This window comes from Gopherus flavomarginatus, chromosome 21 (genome assembly GCF_025201925.1).
Source record: "Gopherus flavomarginatus isolate rGopFla2 chromosome 21, rGopFla2.mat.asm, whole genome shotgun sequence".
Taxonomy (NCBI): Eukaryota; Metazoa; Chordata; order Testudines; family Testudinidae; genus Gopherus; species Gopherus flavomarginatus.
Window position 1 is genome coordinate 22,970,148 of NC_066637.1, and position 19,134 is coordinate 22,989,281.

The following is a 19,134-nucleotide window of genomic DNA, read 5'->3' on the forward strand; positions in this document are numbered from 1 at the left end:
CTCTTTCTCGCTTGGCAGTGGACCTCAACTCCAATACAGACATCCAGGAGATGGTTCCAGTGGACCTAGTTGAGGAAGAGAAAAGAGACCCTCCTCTGGTGCAAGCTTCCTCCTTATCCTCCACAAACAAGGCCACCATGGATCCCACAGAATGCTTCCACAGTATGATTTCAGGGCCCATCAGACCTTCTGAAGTGGGTCCCTGGAAACCTAGGCCTGGAAATTGAGCTCAGTGAGACATAACAGAGCCTTGTTGATACCCTGGCTGCAGCAGCTCCATCCAAGGTGGCCCGGCCCAGCAACAAGGCACAGATGGGACCGATCGAGGCCCTGTGGCAAACTCCCTCTTCTTTGCCTCTCCTGCCAAAGAGGGCAGAAAAGAAGTACTATGTGCCAGCAAGTGGGTTGAATATCTGTACTCACCCCCATCCCCTCCAGTGTCTCTGGCGGCATCTGCAGCAAACAAAAAGGACAGGCAGGACCAGTTGAGTGCTGCCCTGAAACAAAAAGCTGCTAAGAGACTAGACCTGTTTGGAAGAAACGTTTATTAGACAGGTAGCCTTCAACTACATACATAACTCCTCACTTAACATTGTCCTGGTTAAGGTTGTTTCATTTTTAAGTTGCTGATCTATTAGTGAACAAGCTCATTTAAAGTTGCACAGTGCTCCCTTATAACATCGTTTGACAGCTGCCTGCTTTGTCCACTCCTTGCAGGATTCTCTGGAAGAACAGCCTCTCCTTGTGGGGATTAGAACCAGGAGGAGCCGGCAGCCCCCTTTCCCCATCAGCTCCCCTAAATTCCCTGTAAGGTGTGTGGCTCGACAGCTGCCCAGCAGCAGTTCAGATGACCTTCCCCCCACTGCCATGCTGCTCCTGGCCTGCCCTCTGCCTTGGAGCTGCTCCCAGGAGCTTCCTGCTTACTGGCAGAGGGAGGAGAGGGGTGCTGATATCAGGATGTCCCCCTGCTCCTGCCCCTGCTCCGTATTCCCTCTGCACAAAGCAGAGGAGGGGGACAGGGCTCAGGGACAGAAAGGAGGGAGCGTGCTGGAAGCTGTTGCTTTCTGTCTGAACTGGCTGATTGGCTTAAAAGGGCAGTGTACTTGAATTGAGGTCAGCATACTTAAAGGGGCAATGCATGTCTCTCTCTCTCTCACTCATGCACTCACCCCCCAGCATTTGGAAAGTCAGCACCTGGGCAGCTGTGCATATGCTGTCAGGAGGAGGGAATGGCGCGCTCCAGCTGGATAGCATGGGCTCATCATCATGTTCAGTTTTTGCAGGGAAGGGCTTCTGCCCTGCAGCTATTGTGTTTCCTCCCTCTTGCCTCAGTCTGTGCTGCCTTGTAGAGTGTGAGGCTACATGAACAACAGCGTTTTAACCCTTGAGGGCTCAGCCGAGTGCTAGTTCATCATTTAGCAGCAAGGCATTCCCTGGGAAATATCCACCCTCTGAATTCACCTCCTCAACCAAGCTATGCAATCATTCATTGCTGTGTACAGTATTAAACTGTTTGTTTAAAATTGTTTAAAACTTATATTGTATATGTACATAATGTCTTTTGTCTGGTGAAAAAAATTTCCAGGGAATCTAACCTTCCCCCCTCGCCCCCATTTACATTAATTCTTATGGGAAATTGGATTAATTTAACATCGTTTTGCATAAAGTCACATTGTTCAGGAACATCACTACAACATTAAGTGAAGAGTTACTATATCTCCAACCAGTAAGCTTTGCTGGGGAGATATGATTTTAATCCAGGACTCCCTGACTAAATTCAAAGACTCCCTGCCCCAAGAGTCAAAGCAAGAGCTGAAAGCCCTCTTGGAAGAGGTTAAGAATGTAGCCAGGACCTCTCTCCTGGCGACTCTGGATACTGCTGACTCGCCAGCCAGGACAGTGGCCTCCAAGGTCACCACGAGGCACTGTTCTTGGTTCTAATTCTCCTGCCTTCCTCACGAGGTCCAACGATCCATCCAGGAACTCCTCTTTTAAGACTCCTCTCTTTTCTCAGTGCAGATGGACATAAGAGTGCATGGCCTGAAGGACTTGAGGGCCACCATGTGCTCCTTAGGCCTTTGCCCGTCATCTTCCAGGAAGCACTGCAGGCCCCAGTAGCCTCCTCAGTTCTTGGGGCCTCCAAGACAGAAGCCCTACAAAAGAAAAGGGAGAGGTTGTAAATGGCGACAGCCACTTCCCTCTACATCAGCCTTCAGGTCGGGATCTCAGAGATACTCTGGCAGGCCCATGCAGGCCTTTTGAAGGTGCACCCAAGGGTGCTGTATCAGTCACCATTTCAGATTCACTTCCCCTTTTATTTTTGGACCATCTGTCATCCTTCAGCCCGGCATGATCATTCATAACATCGGACCTTTGGGTCCCTCATCCCCTCCCTCCTCAGGGAACCTTCTCAAAAGCAAATCCTCATCTAGGAGGTGCAATCCCTCCTTCGTATGTGGGCCATGGAGGAAGTTCCTCAAGACTTGAGAGGGAAGGGGTTTTCCTCCTGGCATTTCCTAATCCCAAAGGACAAAGGGGGCCCTGCCCATCTTGGACCTGCATCACCTCAACAGATATCTCAATAAACTAAGGTTCCTCATGGTCTTCCTGGCCTCCATCATTCCCTCCCTGGATCCAGGAGACTGGTACACCACCCAGGTCTTAAAGGACACATGCTTTCACAGTTCTATCTTCTGTGGCCGCACAAGATTTCTCAGGTTAGTAGTGGGTCAAAACCACTACCAATTGACTGCCCTCCCCTTTGGCCTATCGGCAGCCCCACAGATTTTCACATAGTGTATGTTGGTTGTAGCAGCCTTCCTCAGGTGGCAAGACATACAAGTCTACCCGTACCTCCACAACTGGCTGATCAAAAGTCAGTTGTAGGCTCCAGTGCAGAACAGCATCGGCATAGTCCAAGTCACCTTCGGAGCTCTGGGTCTGCTGATAAATAAGCAGACGTCAACCCCTGTCCTGGTTCAGAGAATAGAATTTACTGGAACAGTGCTCAACTCTACCCAATTCCAGACCATGTCAGACCTGATATCTAAGGTCATGGCCTACCCAATCACGATAGCTTGGATGTGCCTCAAGCTTCTGGGTCACGTGGTGGCTTGTATTTATGTGGTTCAGCATGCAAGGCTGTGCTTCAGGCACCTCCAGATGTGGCTAGCATCAGTTTACTCCCTGAGCAGACACCACTTGGACTCAGTGCTCATGGTCCCTCCCTGGTCCTCGCCTCCCTAAGCTGGTGGAAAGACCCAAGATCAGTGATGATGGGGGTACCCTTTGTTAACCCTCAACCATCAGTAACCTTAATCTCAGACATGTTGGACCTAGGGTGGGCTGCCCACCTTAACAATGTCAGGAGTCAGGGCCTCTGGTCCCAGGAAGAATTCTCCCTACGCATAAACATCAGGTTGCTCAGGGAGGTATGCTTAACGTGCCAGATGTTCCTCCCCCAGATCTAGGTGAGGTAGTACAAGTCCTGACAGACAGTATTGCAGCCATGTTTTCTATCAACAAGCAGGGAGGGGCTTGATCTTTGGCCTTGGGTCAGGAGGCCATCTGTCTGTGGGACTTCTGCGCGAAGCACTCCATCTCAAGACATCACATCTGCCAGGAGCCAGGTATATATTGACAGAGCACCTCAGCAGATAGTTCTCCTCCCATCATGGATGGTCCTTCACCCACAGATTACCATATTCATCTTCCAAAGATGGGGGCCTTCCCAGGTGAACCTGTTCACCACCAGACAGAAAAAGAAATGCCATCAGTTTTGTTTACTGGGCAGACACAACCCAGGCTCCCTTTCCAACACCTTCCTACTCTTGTGGATAGACCACCTCCTGTACATCTTTCCCTCAATCCTCTTGGTTCACAAGGTCCTCCTAAATATCAAACAGGACAAGCAAGAGTTATTCTGATAGCACCATCATGGCTGTGCCAGCACTGGTTCGGCATGCTCCTGGATCTCTCCATGGCCGCTCCACTCTTGCTCCCACTCTATCTGGACCTGGTTTCAGAAGACCACAGCCAGTTACTTCACCCAAATCTCACCTCACTGCATGGATGCTGCACAGCTGAAGCCTAAAGAACAGGCCTGTTTGGAACAGGTTTGGCAGATCTTGCTCAGCAGTAGAAAGCCTTCCACCAGGGCTGCCTACTTGGCCAAGTGGAAGTGTTTCTTTTGTTGCTTCTGAATGTACTCTCGCTCCATTTCGATCTTCCCTTCAGTCTATCTTGGACTACTTGCTCCACCTAAAATAGCGGGCCTGGCCCTCTCATCTTTTAAAGTGCATTTGGTAGCCATATCAGCCTTCCACACTCCAGTGAACGGCAGATCAGTGTTCTCCAACGAGGTGACGTTCCGGTTTCTCAAGGGGCTGGGAAGACTCTGCCCTCAGACACACGAGCTGACCTCCCCAATGGGACTTAAAGCTGGTTCTGTCGAAGTTCATGGGTCCCCCCTTCAAGCCATTAGCATCATTCTCCCTGATGTTTCTCTCTTGGAAGGTCACCTTCCTGGTGGCAATCACCTTGTCCAGAAGGGTCTCTGAGATCAAAGCCCTTATTTCAGTCCCACCTTACACGGTGTTCTTCTGCAAGGACAAGGTCCAACTGCGCCCCCATCAGGCCTTCCTACCAAAGGTGGTGTTACAATTCCATAACAACCAGGTCATTTTCCTAACAGTCTTCTTCCTGAAACCTCACAAAAACTCTGAGGAACGACAGCTTCACTTGTTAGACGTTAGGCTGGCCCTCGCCTTTTATATTGAGAGGACTAAACTCACAAATTCATGCAACTCTTCATCCACGCAGAAAGAATCAGAGGGCTACCTGTGTCAACACAAAGGATCTCGTCCTGCATAACTGCCTGTATTCGAGCTTTCTATGAACAGCGACTATCCCGTCTCCGGCCATCTTAGCCGCTCATTCCAGAAGAGCCCAGGCTTCGTCAGCAACATTCCATGCACAGGTCCCAATCCAGAACATCTGCAGAGCCACGACCTGGTTGCCAGTGCATACCTTCACATCTCACTACACCATCACCCAAGAGGCCTGAGATTATGCCAGTTTCAGAAGAGCAGTGTTGTAGTCAGTATGCCCATTAACTCCAAGCCCACCTCCTTGAGTATTGCTTGTGGGTCACCTAACGTGGAATGGACATGAGGAAGCACTCAAAGAAAAAATGGTTACTAACCTTTTGTAACTGTTGTTATTTGAGTTGTGTTGGTCATGTCCATTCCATAACTCACCCTACTACCCCTCTGTCAGAGTTAACCAGCAGGGAACTGAGAGATTGCGAAGTCTGCGGCACCCCTTATATCAGCGCATAAACATGTGGCGCCAGAGAGTTCTAGAGCCATCCCAATGGACCTCACTGAGGGGAAAATCTCCAGCAACAGTACACGTGGCATGCACACACCTAACATGGAATGGACATGAGCAACACATCTCAAAGAACAACTGTTATGAAAGGTTAGTAACCATTTTATATGTCTGCAAAGTAACTGGGACCCAATTATCTGTATAATTGCCTTTTCCACCCACGTCCTATTGTTCTTGCTGTCAATTCATAGAATCATAGAATATCAGGGTTGGAAGGGACCTTAGGAGGTCATCAAGTCCAACCCACTGCTCAAAGCAGGACCAATCCCCAACTAAATCAAGCCTGACCTTAAAAAGCTCTAAGGAAGGAGATTCCACCACCTCCCTAGGGAACCCATTCCAGTGCTTCACCATCCTCCTAGTGAAAATGTTTTTCCTAATATCCAACCTAAACCTCCCCCAGTGCAACTTTAGACCATTACTCCTCGTTCTGTCGTTTGGTACCACTGAGAACAGTCTAGATCCATCCTCTTTGGAACCCCCTTTCATATAGTTGAAAGCAGCTATTAAATCCCCCTTCATTCGTCTCTTCTGCTTACTAAACAATCCCAGTTCCCTCAGCCTCTCCTCATAAGTCATGTGCTCCAGGCCGCTAATCATTTTTGTTGCCCTCTGCTGGACTCTTTTCAATTTTTCCACGTCCTTCTTGTAGTATGGAGTCCAAAGCTGGACACAATACTCCAGATGAGGCCTCACCAATGTTGAATAGAGGGGAATGATCATGTCCCTCGATCTGCTGGCAATGCCCCTACTTATACAGCCCAAAATGCTGTTAACCTTCTTGGCAACAGGGTCACACTATTACTCATACCTAGCTTCTTGTCCACTGTAACCCCTAGGTCGTTTTCTGCGGAACTGCTGCCTAGCCATTCGGTAGCAGTGCATAGGATTCTTCCATCCTAAGTACAGGACTCTGCACTTGTCCTTGTTGAACCTCATCAGATTTCTCTTGGCCCAATCCTCTAATTTGTCTAGGTCCCTCTGTATCCTATCCCTACCCTATTTACCACTTCTCCCAGTTTAGTGTCATCTGCAAACTTGCCGAGGGTGCAGTCCACACCATCCTCCAGATCATTAATGAAGATATTGAACAAAACCGGCCCCAGGACCGACCCTTGGGGCACTCCGCTTGATACCGGCTGCCAACTAGACATGGAGCCATTGATCACTACCTGTTGAGCCCGACAATCTAGCCAGCTTTATGTCCACCTTATAGTCCAGGACCAGTGGAAGATATATTCTCAGTTCCGACCTCATGTATCTGGAACCTGTTGCCTGGAATGGTTGGTCAGAGCCCAAGCCTGGTGAGGTTTGGGCACAGTGTAAGAGTCATCAGGATGTGGTTATTTTAGAAAGATCTTTTCTTTGTTTTTTTTGGATATTGTGTTTGCATTAATTTTTGTAAGGTGCCACGGTAATGGAATAAAAATGGGGCTGCGTCCTGGTTGCCCAGTCACCACCTTGCTGTCTTCATACCTTCTCAGCAGTTGAGACTAGTCAAGATGCTTCTGTTAGTGGTCCCAGGATGGAATGCTGAGGCATAGCATTTTCAGTGGAAGGCTTTTCACTCTCAAACTTTATCTGCCTGGGCCAGAACCTATGAACTTCAGCTTCTGTAGAGGTGCTATGTACCCTCATGTCCCACTGACTTCAGTTATGTGTGTGTACTCTCAGGATCTGGTACGACTGAATCCCTGGTTAGTCATGTTCTGTCTATGTTAGATGCTTTTTAGGCTCTTCCCACCATGATGTCTAAGCACCAGAATTGTTTGTCTCTTTAGGCTGTGTCTACACTTTAACATTTCCCAGTGGTGGGAAATCTAGTGTAGACAAGGTGCAACGTCTTTACCACTATGCCACCTAACCTTGCTCAGAGCAAGTCATGATGCCACAATAGTAGAAACATTGGTGGCTATTGACACCTTGTCTGTGCTCGAGGCCCACTGTTGCTCCCTCCATTGGAGCTGAGCCAGTAGTGGTACAATACTGAGGAAATTTAAGAAAAGGGTCCATGTGTATAAAGCCTTGGCTTGTGAGCCGTTTGGGGTAGGGACAGTGCCTTACGATTTGCATGAACAGTGCCTAGCATGTCCTGAATGCTACTGCAATACAAATACTAAATAACAGTCATAACTTGCAGAGCACAGTGCGAGCCCCTCTGTGTATTCAGGTTTTTCTCTGAAGTGAGTTTGAGGGGAGGCATGTCCAGACCCGGAGGATTGGCTGGGGAGAGAGTTCGAGGGGTTGCTTTCTACTGTGGATTTTGGAAGTAGGGAGTGTGACAAAGTTCCTTCTCTGCTTTGGTGGGTCGTGCGCTTATTGGTGGATTTGCCCCCTTTCAGAGATTCACAGCAGCCCTCAGTTTGGCCACTTTTGCTAGCAGCTCAAACCCGATGTTCACTCAGCTAACCTCATCACTGGCCAGCATGGGGAAAGGGAGGAGAACAATCACTGCGGTGTCTGCTGACCCACCTAGTGGGTCGGGGGATAGGCCAGGGACATCCCCTCTGGTGGGACCCACAGGCCAGGTCATCTCCTCTTGTACTAAATAGAGAGTTGATGCGGATGGGGGGAACCCAGGCCCGCCCTCTACTCCAGGTTCCAGCCTAGGGCCCTGTGGATTGCAACCATCCACCGTGTTTCTTGTAACAACTGTGTAACAGCTACAACTCTCTCGGCTACTTCCTCATGGCCTCCTCCCAACACCTTCTTTATCCTCACCACAGGACCTTCCTCCTGATGTCTGGTAAAGCTGGTACTTCTCAGTCCTCCAAGCAGCACAGCCTCTCACTCTCAGCTCCCTGCACCTCTTGCTCTCAGCTCCTCACATGCACCCTTCCGTGATTGAAGTGAGGTCCTTTTTAAACCAGGTGCCCTGATTAGCCTGCCTGTCTTAATTGATTCTAGCAGCTTCTTAATTGGCTCCAGTGAGTTCCTGGGTTGTTCTGGAACTGCCCCTATTACCTTACGCATGGAACAAGGAACTGCTTAACCTGGACCTAATATATCTGTCTTCTACCACTCTCCTGTAGCCATCTGGCCCGATCCTGTCACAGGAGATTGTCTTTGGTTTCTGACGTTCACAAGCAACATGCTGTACATTTTGCAGTATTCAGTGAGAACTACTGCCACAGCTCAAAAATTAATTATTTAATTTTTGTAAAGTGCTTTGAAGGTGTAAAATGCTATGTAACTGCCAAGTATTATGCTAACTGAGAAAGGTGATTTGCAGACATGGAGGGATCACAGATTGAAAGACAAGCTAAATAAGAAATGATTTATGCCTGATGATCAGACTGACTCATGAGAAAGTGGCAGAAAACAGAATCTAAACTGTTTATTTTACCCTCACACTGTCATGCTTCCAAACAGGGGCAGCTCTAGCTTTTTTGCCGCTCCAAGCACGGCAGGCAGGCTGCCTTTGGCAGCATGCCTGCGGGATGTCCCCAGTCCTGCAGCTTCAGCGGCATGCCTGTGGGAGGTCCACTGGTCCTGCAGCTTTGGCGTACCTGCTGCCAAATCCGTGGGACCAGCGGACCTCCCGCAGGCGCACCGCCAAAGGCTGCCTGCCTGCCGCCTTCGCAGGGACCGGCAGGCCGCCCCCCACACCTTGCCACCCCAGGCACGTGCTTGGAATGCTGGTGCCTGGAGCCAACTCTGCTTCCAAATCAGCCTTCTTTCAGTCATCGCAGCAGAGAGTGCCTATTAATTGTTCTGTTCAGCCAGCAGAAATGGCTGAGAGAGGAGACTTGAGGGATTTTTTAAATACTTTTTTAAAAATACTTTTTTTTGGAACTGAAGATGACTTCTTTATCCTGTGTCTATTTTCTCTACCTTATTACCAGCCAAGCCAGAAACTCCCTCAGCTCCAGTACAAGACAAATTTTCACTGTCAGAAGAGGAAATGGAGAGAAAGTGCAAATCCATCATTGATGAGTTCTTGCACATAAACGATTATAAGGTAAACAGAATGAAAACCTCACCTTCCAGAAAGCCATGGAACAGTGGATCTTTAGCATTTTTTCCTTTCCAGGAACAGTGTCTTTTTAAACACCCTATTCTTAGTTCTTTAACATAAACATGGGACCTATTGGAATTTGGATAGAAGGAATCGGTGCACAACTTTAGCACAGTTCTCTGACTGTTCTGGTTCTTCCATTGCTAATAACAGAGGAAAAAGAGTCTCCTTTGGGTATTGTAAGCAGAAAGTTTTAGATATGTCTGTCATGACCACTGAGCAGCACTTGTTATAATAGTATGTCAATGCTGGATATAGAAAGCTAGGGAAACTAGACAAAGGTTTAATTCACTTATAAGGAACCCGTTGTTCTGATCTCAAGGCAGATGAAATGATACATATTGAACAAAGTACTCCAGAATAGTTTTAGTAAATGTTGAGAATTATTGAGCAGCTGTCATCACTCCATCATTAAGGCTGCAGTTGAGTTTCCATTTTAAGCTGGACTTTGACCTCTCCTGTAAAATCCACAACAAGTATATTGTCTTCAAAATTGATAGGCTAGATCTGTAGCACAGGTAGAATTTTTCTGCGAAGTTTCAAGTGACTGAATTGACACCCTGCAAATAAAGTCATTAAATACAGTTCCAAAATTCTTCTAAAATTTTGTAACCAAAAAACAACAGGCAGGAGAGGTAAATCCTATTGTACAGGACTCTACTTGTCCAAAAGCTAGCCCCAGGACAAATATTTGGCTTATTAAAGTCTGATTTCAAGAGTTAATAAAATATGATTTAGTATTGTCACCAGGGAATATTTACTCTGAGGGTATGTCTACACTACCCACCAGATCAGCAGGCAGAATCAATGCAGCGGAGATTGATTTATCGCGTCTAGTCTAGATGTGATAAATAGACCCCCGAGAGTTCTCCCGTTGACTCCTGTACTCGGAGTCGATGGAGGAGTGGCAGCAGCCAACTCACCACAGTGAAGACACCACAGTAAGTCGATCTAAGTGATGCAACTTCAGCTACATGAATAATGTAGCTGAAGTTGACATACTTAAATCGATCTCCCCTCCTTCCCCTCCCAGTGTAGACCAGGCCTGAGTATCTTATTATAGGTCGTCTGAGGACTGCTTACTTGAAAAACTCCATTCCATTTTTTTTTTTTTAGTTATTCCTCCAAGTGTACCCATTATAAGGCATTTTAGTTTCTATGGTCCAGTGGCTGGATATAGGAGTATACTTTTTCTGATTTTCTCAGGATATTTCTACAGAAGGTGTCAAGTATCAGAGGGGTAGCCGTGTTAGTCTGGATCTGTAAAAGCAGCAAAGAATCCTGTGGCACCTTATAGACTAACAGACGTTTTGGAGCATGAGCTTTCGTGGGTTAATACCCACTTCCTCAGATGCATCTGAGGAAGTGGGTATTCACCCACGAAAGCTCATGCTCCAAAACGTCTGTTAGTCTATAAGGTGCCACAGGATTCTTTGCTGCTTTTACAGATCCAGACTAACACGGCTACCCCTCTGATACTTGACACCTTCTGTAGAAATATCCTGAGAAAATCAGAAAAAGTATACTCCTATATCCAGCCACTGGACCATAGAAACTAAAATGCCTTATAATGGGTACACTTGGAGGAATAACTAAAAAAAAAAATGGAATGGAGTTTTTCAAGTAAGCAGTCCTCAGACGACCTATAATAAGATACTCAGGCCTGGTCTACACTGGGAGGGGAAGGAGGGGAGATCGATTTAAGTATGTCAACTTCAGCTACATTATTCATGTAGCTGAAGTTGCATCACTTAGATCGACTTACTGTGGTGTCTTCACTGTGGTGAGTTGGCTGCTGCCACTCCTCCATCGACTCCGAGTACAGGAGTCAACGGGAGAACTCTCGGGGGTCTATTTATCACATCTAGACTAGACGCGATAAATCAATCCCCGCTGCATTGATTCTGCCTGCTGATCTGGTGGGTAGTGTAGACATACCCTCAGAGTAAATATTCCCTGGTGACAATACTAAATCATATTTTATTAACTCTTGAAATTTGCATCTGAGGAAGTGGGTATTCACCCACGAAAGCTCATGCTCCAAAACGTCTGTTAGTCTATAAGGTGCCACAGGATTCTTTGCTGCTTCTACAGAAGCAGAGTTAAAGTGGTTTGGGTGCTTGTTTGGGAAGTGCATTTTCTAAGGGTTAAACATTTGAGGTTGGTTGTTATGTGATTTGTTTTATGATTTTTTAGCTCTAACATTCTTGAAATGTAATAGGCACTCCAACCACTGGTATGTGCCTTGAACCTTTACTTCACCTTAACAGAGTTTTGATATGGCACATATCAGTAGAAACACCCTGGTTCTTCATGTGTTTAACCACAGTGTTTACTTTGTAATCAGATTAAAACTGTGATTTAGCTTTGTGGCATCCTCTAGTGACAGCTGGGATGGTTTTTGGTAAGTCTAGTGACAGCTGGGATGTACAGCCAAGGACTCAGCAGTCAATTGTAAAAACCTATAGTCACATTATTCTTGTTTCTGTCAGGCACTAACATACACCTTATTTAAAACTATGGCTTCAACATGGAGTCTGGGACTACCTTAGACTCTGTGACCTGTGGAAAATAGCCACCTAGAAAGTCCAGACATTCATCTGGGGCTACCAATTCCTGACAACAGAGAGTATGATCCAAGATAAAAGGCATTTAAATGTATTGAGTCATAAAGAGCCCACTGAAGTCTACTGTAGCTGACTTAAACATTCAGCTGAAGAGCTTCTTCTCTGATGATAGTGCTGATATTATAAGCATGGTATTACTGTATTTCTCTCTGACTGTTCTTCAGAGTATTTTACTTGTGTATTTTATAAAGTGTGGGTACCAGAATGTAGGGACTGTATATAAAGGAAATGTTGCATTTGCCAAATATGATTCATATATTTTCTGCTTCATTACATTGTATCTTTTCATAACATAGGAATTGCCACACCAGATTGGACCAGAATTCCATTTAGTCGAGAATCCTCTCACTGAGATGGAACAATGTTTTAGAGAACAATAATAGAATACCTGCCCATAAAAGCATTTTCTTCCTAGCAGCTGTCAGTTAACAGCTAGCGTGTTCCCTGAAGCATGAGTATTTAAAAATTCTATTAACTGTAACTGTGGTCATTCTGATCTATATAAATATCTAATTTATACCATTTAATTTTTTTTACCGCTACTGAGTTCTCTGCCTCCGGGATGTCTTGAAGCAATGTTAATGATGTACCCTCACCTTTCAGTTTCCCTGAATGACAGAAGTGTATTAAAATAATCTGTTGACTTCAGCCAAAAGTACTAAGTATTGTGGACTTTGTTTTAGCGAAGAACATTCTCTTGCCTTGCATGTCTTGGTTTTTCCCAGAAATCAGATAAATGATGCTCTGTGTTGTTTGAACAGGAAGCAATGCAATGTGTGGAGGAGTTGAATGCACAGAGTCTGCTGCCCATTTTTGTGCGAGTTGGAGTGGAGTCTACTCTCGAGAGGAGTCAGATCACCAGGGATCACATGGGCCAGTTACTATATCAGTTGGTGCAGTCAGAAAAGCTAAGCAAACAGGACTTCTTCAAGGGGTTGGTATTCTGCCATATGAACACTTTAATTAGATCTCTAATTCCTTTTTGTGTTAATTTCAAAAACATACTCTTTGTGTTGGGGGATGCCCCCTTCCCAGCTTCCTGTGAGATCAACAGTGTCCTACAAGTATCCTTAGTGAAAGAGGATTTATGTTTGCCCGTTGAGGAGGCTCGTATAACTGGGGTAAGGGGTGTGTTAAATCAATATTTGAGTGAAATTAATGTTTGCGAAAGGTGCCATGTTGGCAGCTCTTTGAACTAAAGTCCTCCATCTATCCCAAGAATGGGGATCGTTCTTGCAATGACAAGACAGGCTTCACTCATGCAGTACCCGCTGCCAGTGACTCAGCTCTGATTTATGGGGACCAACTCTGGAGATAAGGGTAGTATGGTGCCAAATGCAGTTATGCTGCTGGTGATGTGCATACCTGTCCTCTAGGAATTGAAGATATGCCACCTCATTGGTCATTGAACAGGTGTTAGATTGTCATAGGATAACTGCATCCAGACCACATTGACCTAGCCTAGATTTGAACCTGTTGCACAAAAGTAAAATGAACCATGTATCCCAATAAGAGTCCCCTAAACCAGCCAGTACACCCCAGGGATCATAATGTAATGATTAAACCAGGAATAACTAAGAAAGTAACTATGACAGAAGAAATTAATGTTTTCACATATTAAACTTTAGTGTCCGTAGCCCATTTATGGTGCTTTTATTTGGAAGGTTGCCATATCACACTGCTATTGACTGCTTAATGATGACAGTGTCAGCAAATCCATCACTGACAGTGAGTTTTGACATGGAAAAAATCTAAAAACTGATGCAGAAGGATTACATAACCTGGGTTTATCAATAGACTTGGAAGGCCCTTTTGCTTCTATGACTCGTGGAGGCTAGATAGATCATAGAGTAGAAACATTTGGTCTCCAAGTATAATGTTTAGTAAGTACATCTTCCAAGTAATTGGCTTGCTGCTGGACAAGATGAACATTCACTTTGGGAACACATAACTGTCATCAAAACACAAAACTAACATAATAGGCTTTATGATACTTAGTGAAAATCTGTTGTTCCAGGTAAGCTAGGATAAGAAATACTTATACAGGGTTTTAGAGTGTGTGTGTGTGTGTGTGTGTGCGCGCGCGCGCACTGACTTACAGATTCAGGATTATTCACATTGAGGCTGGTCTTCAGACCAGAAGAAGAACTATGTATCTTGAAAGCTTGTCTCTTTCACCAACAGATGTTAGTCCAGTAAAAGGTATTACCTCACCCACCCTGTCTCTCTAATATCCTGGAACCAACACAGTTACCACAACACTGTAAACTACAATTTATTACACTTCACTTGATACTGATAATGAGTTACTGTGCCCAAAGAAGTGGACTGTTGGTGAAGTATTAGGATGTGTGGTATATCTGGGGGGGGGACAGAAGGGTGAGAAACGAAATGAATGCACTAGAGATAACCAAATGAGGGTGGAGAGCCATGACATTCAGTGGACATACAGCAGAATTGCTAAAGACTTGCTATACTGTTCACCCAAGACATGTTACCATGAGATTCAGGGCTGTGGTCTGAGAAAAGATCATAGCACAAAATCTAAACTAATTTCAACTCTAGTGCGAAGTTCTCTGCATGACAGGAAATAAACAGCTAAATTACTGGCAAACCCATGATGAACCAGTACCAGAAGACTTAATAAAGAAACAGGTATGTGAGACAGCAGCTCAAAAACCATCCCTGAAACCAGTGAACAAGAAAAAGAGAATTCATCAGAAACCATTTAAAATGGATACCAGAAGACTATTGAAGGTTCCTGGGAACCAATGAATCAGTGTGAATTTTCTGATAGAGAAGCATTTATAATCCACCAGGTAAAAAGTGAATGCCTGGTACCACTGATGAAACGTGAAGCTGGTTCATTGATAATTTGTCATTGTGCTTTTGGAAGGCCACATTCCGGTTTATTGACTATTTTCTTGTGTTATGTTTTCGACACTTGATTGATCACACCAGACTTAATCAAACATTGTTCCGTTGAAAATCTTATACCTTATTTTCTGTGTCCTCCCACATGTAAAATTCTGTTTTTTAGAGGTTTTGTATTTAAAAAAGAAAACGCTTTTTATCCTTACAGACGCCAGGACTGTTAATGAGCAGCTCATTATTGGGTAATGGGAGTTTTAAAAATTGTTTTCCTGTATGTTTTGGCTACCACCTTCCATGGCACTCCAGTTACATGGAGGGAATTTCCTTTTGCACATACTTCCAGTGCTTCAGCATTTCCAAGAGGTAATTATGCTACACAATAACCTGGAGAGGATTGCATGGCATAGCATTGGGCTTTTTAAAAAAATCAAAAGTATATAATGCAGAGTGGATTTACTTGGCAGAAAAAAAATCACTGAGATTGGAATTGGATTTAATATTTGGAGTTTCTCCTTTCTTTCAAAGGTTTTCAGACACCTTGGAGCTGGCAGATGATATGGCCATTGATATACCACATATTTGGTTGTATCTAGCTGAATTGGTGACCCCCATGTTAAAAGAAGGAGGAATCTCTATGAGAGAACTTACAATGTAAGCAATGCTATTTCAGTGACCGTCATGCCTAAGCTAGCTGATTATGCTGTAACATCTAAGCAGCATGACTTCTGTCAGTTGACTAGACAGGAATAGTATGAAACTCAGATGTAAGAGTCAATATGAGACCTTGTGAGAGGTGTTCCACAAATCAAATTTGCATTAATATGAAAGCTCTGATGATACAGGAGCTTGCTGTTGCCAGGGCCGGCTCCAGGGGTTTTGCTACCCCAAGCAGACAAAAAAAAAAAAAAAAAGGCCGCATTCGCGATCTGCGGCAATTCAGCGGGAGGTCCTTCGCTCCGACCAGGAGTGAGGGACCCTCTGCCGAATTGCCGCCAAATAGCTGGACATGCTGCCCCTCTCCAAAGTGGCCGCCCCAAGCACCTGCTTGCTAAGCTGGTGCCTGGAGCCAGCCCTGGCTGTTGTGCAGTCTTTCTTTCTTTTTTTTAAACGTTATCTACCAATCCTCTTCAGTCCCAGTTTTTTTCTAGCTGATTTAAAAAACAACCTAAAGTTGTAGGACCAGAGTGACTCAGGGAAGTATTAAGGCCTTGATCTTTTAAGGGGATGTGACCTCTGCCTTCATTTTCTGAAGATAGTTTTTCACCTGTGATAATCGTGCCTAGAATTAATTACCACTTAAACATCTGTCTGATTACTATTAACCAGGAGCACAAAGCTACACCCACAAAAATGGAAACCCATTTTCCAAAATCAGACCATTACTATATTTTTATCATTATCACCTTCAATCACATTGCAGCAGCACAGATAGGCCAGCCGGGCTTGGGTCCTGTTATTGTAGCACTATACTAATATCTAGAAAGCGACAGTTCCCTGCTCCAAAGAGCTTAGGGACAGGTTTTTAAAGGTACTTGGGCATCTAACTCCCATTGAAATCAAGGACCTGCATATGTTTAAAATCTAGGCCTCACCATCTACAAGTACAGACTAAATCCTCATCCCATCAAAATAAGTAGATTTGGCCCTATGTAAAAATAAGGTATAAAGGTGTTTTAATTGTTCATGCGCAGTTTTTTTAAGTTTTAGTCTAATATGGGCCCAATTCTGCATCAGTGAAGTTGATCAGAGCTTTAACATTAACTTCAGTGGGAGCAAGATGAGATCCCATATACAGAGCAGAATTTAAAGCTGTGCAGTTTTCTGCATCAGCTTGCTCCCCACCTCTCTCTTGCCCCTAATCAAGAGCTGCTTTTCACAACAGTAGAACTTGTCTGGGACAATAAAAGATTATAATAAAAGTATTTATTTCTGTTCCATTTCAGAGAATTTAGCAAACCTTTACTTCCTGTGGGAAGAGCTGCGGTCTTGCTTTCTGAAATATTGCACCTTCTATGCAAACAAATGGTAAGTATGCTGGGATATAACTTATAAATTGTGTTGGGTGCAGAAAATAAATGATCATGCATAAAGACAATGTGCTCATATTCCCAACATTTCGGAATAGGTGAACCTGTGTGAATAACATAAGAAACCTGTCTTTCCTCCCCCAAATTTCAAACCAAGCCTCACCAGAATCCAAAAAGTTGGGTTACGATTTTCTTATCACATTTCCCTTTTGTAGGTACCTCTGTACCTGGCTTCTTCCAGAAGCTGGAGTGCTGAAATATTGCAAGAGAGCCATTCTCAAGGTATTTCTGGGATGATCAGAAACAAGAAGTACTGGCAATCACGCAAAAGAGCCTATTCTTGCAGACTCTGTTCGCCATGTAACTTCTAAAGCTCTTTTGCACATTTTCACAGTTGTCTTTACAGACACCTTGATAGTTTCCCTATAAGTGTATCATATTTTTAAAATTTTATTTCTAAGGTCAGCCTAAATAATTCACTTTGTGTAGTCTTGTACATTAAACCCTGTAAAATTCCTTTTTAAAGCATGCATTCAAATGAGGTCAGTTGTTCCAGAAGCTTTTCCATGCAACAGCTCCTTCGTGTAGCTAGAAGCTTGTCTTTTATTTTTTTTTAATTAGTAATTTGCTGCTTGTTTGGACTGTGGCTTACCATTTTCTCTGTATCATGGGAGAAGAGCAAGGGAGAGGAGCCATGATCTTGTGGTTAAAGCACAGCCTACAGTCAGAAGATCTGGGTTCTATTTCTAGCTCTGCCTAAAGTCAGGCATCCAACACCATATTTAGTTACCTAAATCTGAGGTGTGAGTCACAGAAATACCGAGCACAAGCAGCTCCCACTGACTATAATCTGCCTCTGAAAATCAGGCCACATTTATCTTGAAGTCTAACGTTAGACACCCAATAATCCATTTGTAAAAGGAGGATAATAACACCTTACCAGACATGTGTTGTGAGGCTTAATTCATTAATATTGGCAAAGAATTTTGAGATTCTTGGGCGGAAGGCACTAAAGAAGAGCTTATTACTATCACTATCTTCAATATTGTTTATTATATATATCAACATTTTGGGGAATTCTAAAAGGTCAGGCATGAAGTCTACTAGACTGTCAGATGCAGAAGGTTGTGCCACATATGGTTGTAAACGTAATTTTCCATAGATTTACAATGAATTGTAGGATTTAAACTGTGACCTTGATGTCACACACATGACCTTGAGGATTGATCTCCATACAGAAGATATCCATGTAAACATGATTTTTCTAGAGTAGACATGCTCTAACTTTATTTACTTAGAGGTATAGAAAAATAAGTAATTTCTTACTAAGGCACAACAAGTCAGTGGCAGAGCTAGGAGTAGAACCCAGGTCATTTGAGTCCCAATTCTGTATCATGTCCACTGGACCACACTTTTACATATGGTCACTTTATTGTAGATGATCTTTGGTCATGTTGTTGCAAACTCCATATATCACATCAAGCCAGCCATATTTATTACACAACATTGTGGCATCTGAGCATCTTACAAGATACAACATTTACCTGTAAAAGGTAGGATACTATATCTAATTTCTCCAGCACAGGCTTTCTGGAAGTTTTCACATCATGGTTAGGCATATTTTTTATGGCTAAATGATTATTTATTTCTCTTTATGCAGCAGCACCATTCCAGCCTGTTAAAGCTACTGTGCTTTTCTCTTCAGATTTAAAAAATGAACAAATTGCTTTGTGTTTTAGAGCCATAAGAAAGTAGGAGCCTTATGGAGGGAGGCTGGCCTCAGTTGGAAGGACTACTTATGTGAAGGGGAGGATGTACATACCTTTCTCATGGAGCACGTGAGTTGATAGCAAGTTTATGCTGGAGAAGAGCCCTGTGAGGTGTATTTGTAAGATACATTTAGCCCATTGGTTTGTATTTTATTTTTTACTTTGAGTCCTAGTTGTTCATTTCAGTTCCATCCCTAAATATTGTCAAAAGGAGGTACTCCAGTTATTCAGATTATGTTTAGGCAGTACATTTGGTGGAAGACACCAAAGGAACGCTTGAAAGTGATGTGGGTGATTAAATAATGGCACTCTTCCCTTGAGTCAGTACTGAAACAGTGGCCTAGCCTGATTTTAGAGAGTACTGTGCTACTGGAAATGCAATGTAAAACCAAGATCTGAGAACAAGTGATCATTATAGATTCTATGTC

General features: G+C 44.2%; 1 protein-coding gene across 24 annotated transcripts in view; it reads left to right on the forward strand.

Moving 5' to 3' along the window:
- EIF4G3 (eukaryotic translation initiation factor 4 gamma 3) overlaps positions 1 to 19,134 on the forward strand; it is a 529,091-nt gene that overhangs the window by 478,491 nt on the left and 31,466 nt on the right. For 23 of the 24 annotated variants that reach the window (XM_050931132.1, XM_050931134.1, XM_050931138.1 and 20 more), the window contains 5 exons: positions 9,237 to 9,352; positions 12,798 to 12,970; positions 15,436 to 15,561; positions 16,854 to 16,935; positions 18,677 to 18,775. In XM_050931132.1, the coding sequence (XP_050787089.1) occupies positions 9,237 to 9,352; positions 12,798 to 12,970; positions 15,436 to 15,561; positions 16,854 to 16,935; positions 18,677 to 18,775 (596 nt within the window). Of the gene's footprint in view, positions 1 to 9,236; positions 9,353 to 12,797; positions 12,971 to 15,435; positions 15,562 to 16,853; positions 16,936 to 17,152; positions 17,220 to 18,375; positions 18,491 to 18,676; positions 18,776 to 19,134 lie in introns of all 24 variants that reach the window. The other variant, XR_007770674.1, reaches the window with a different exon arrangement.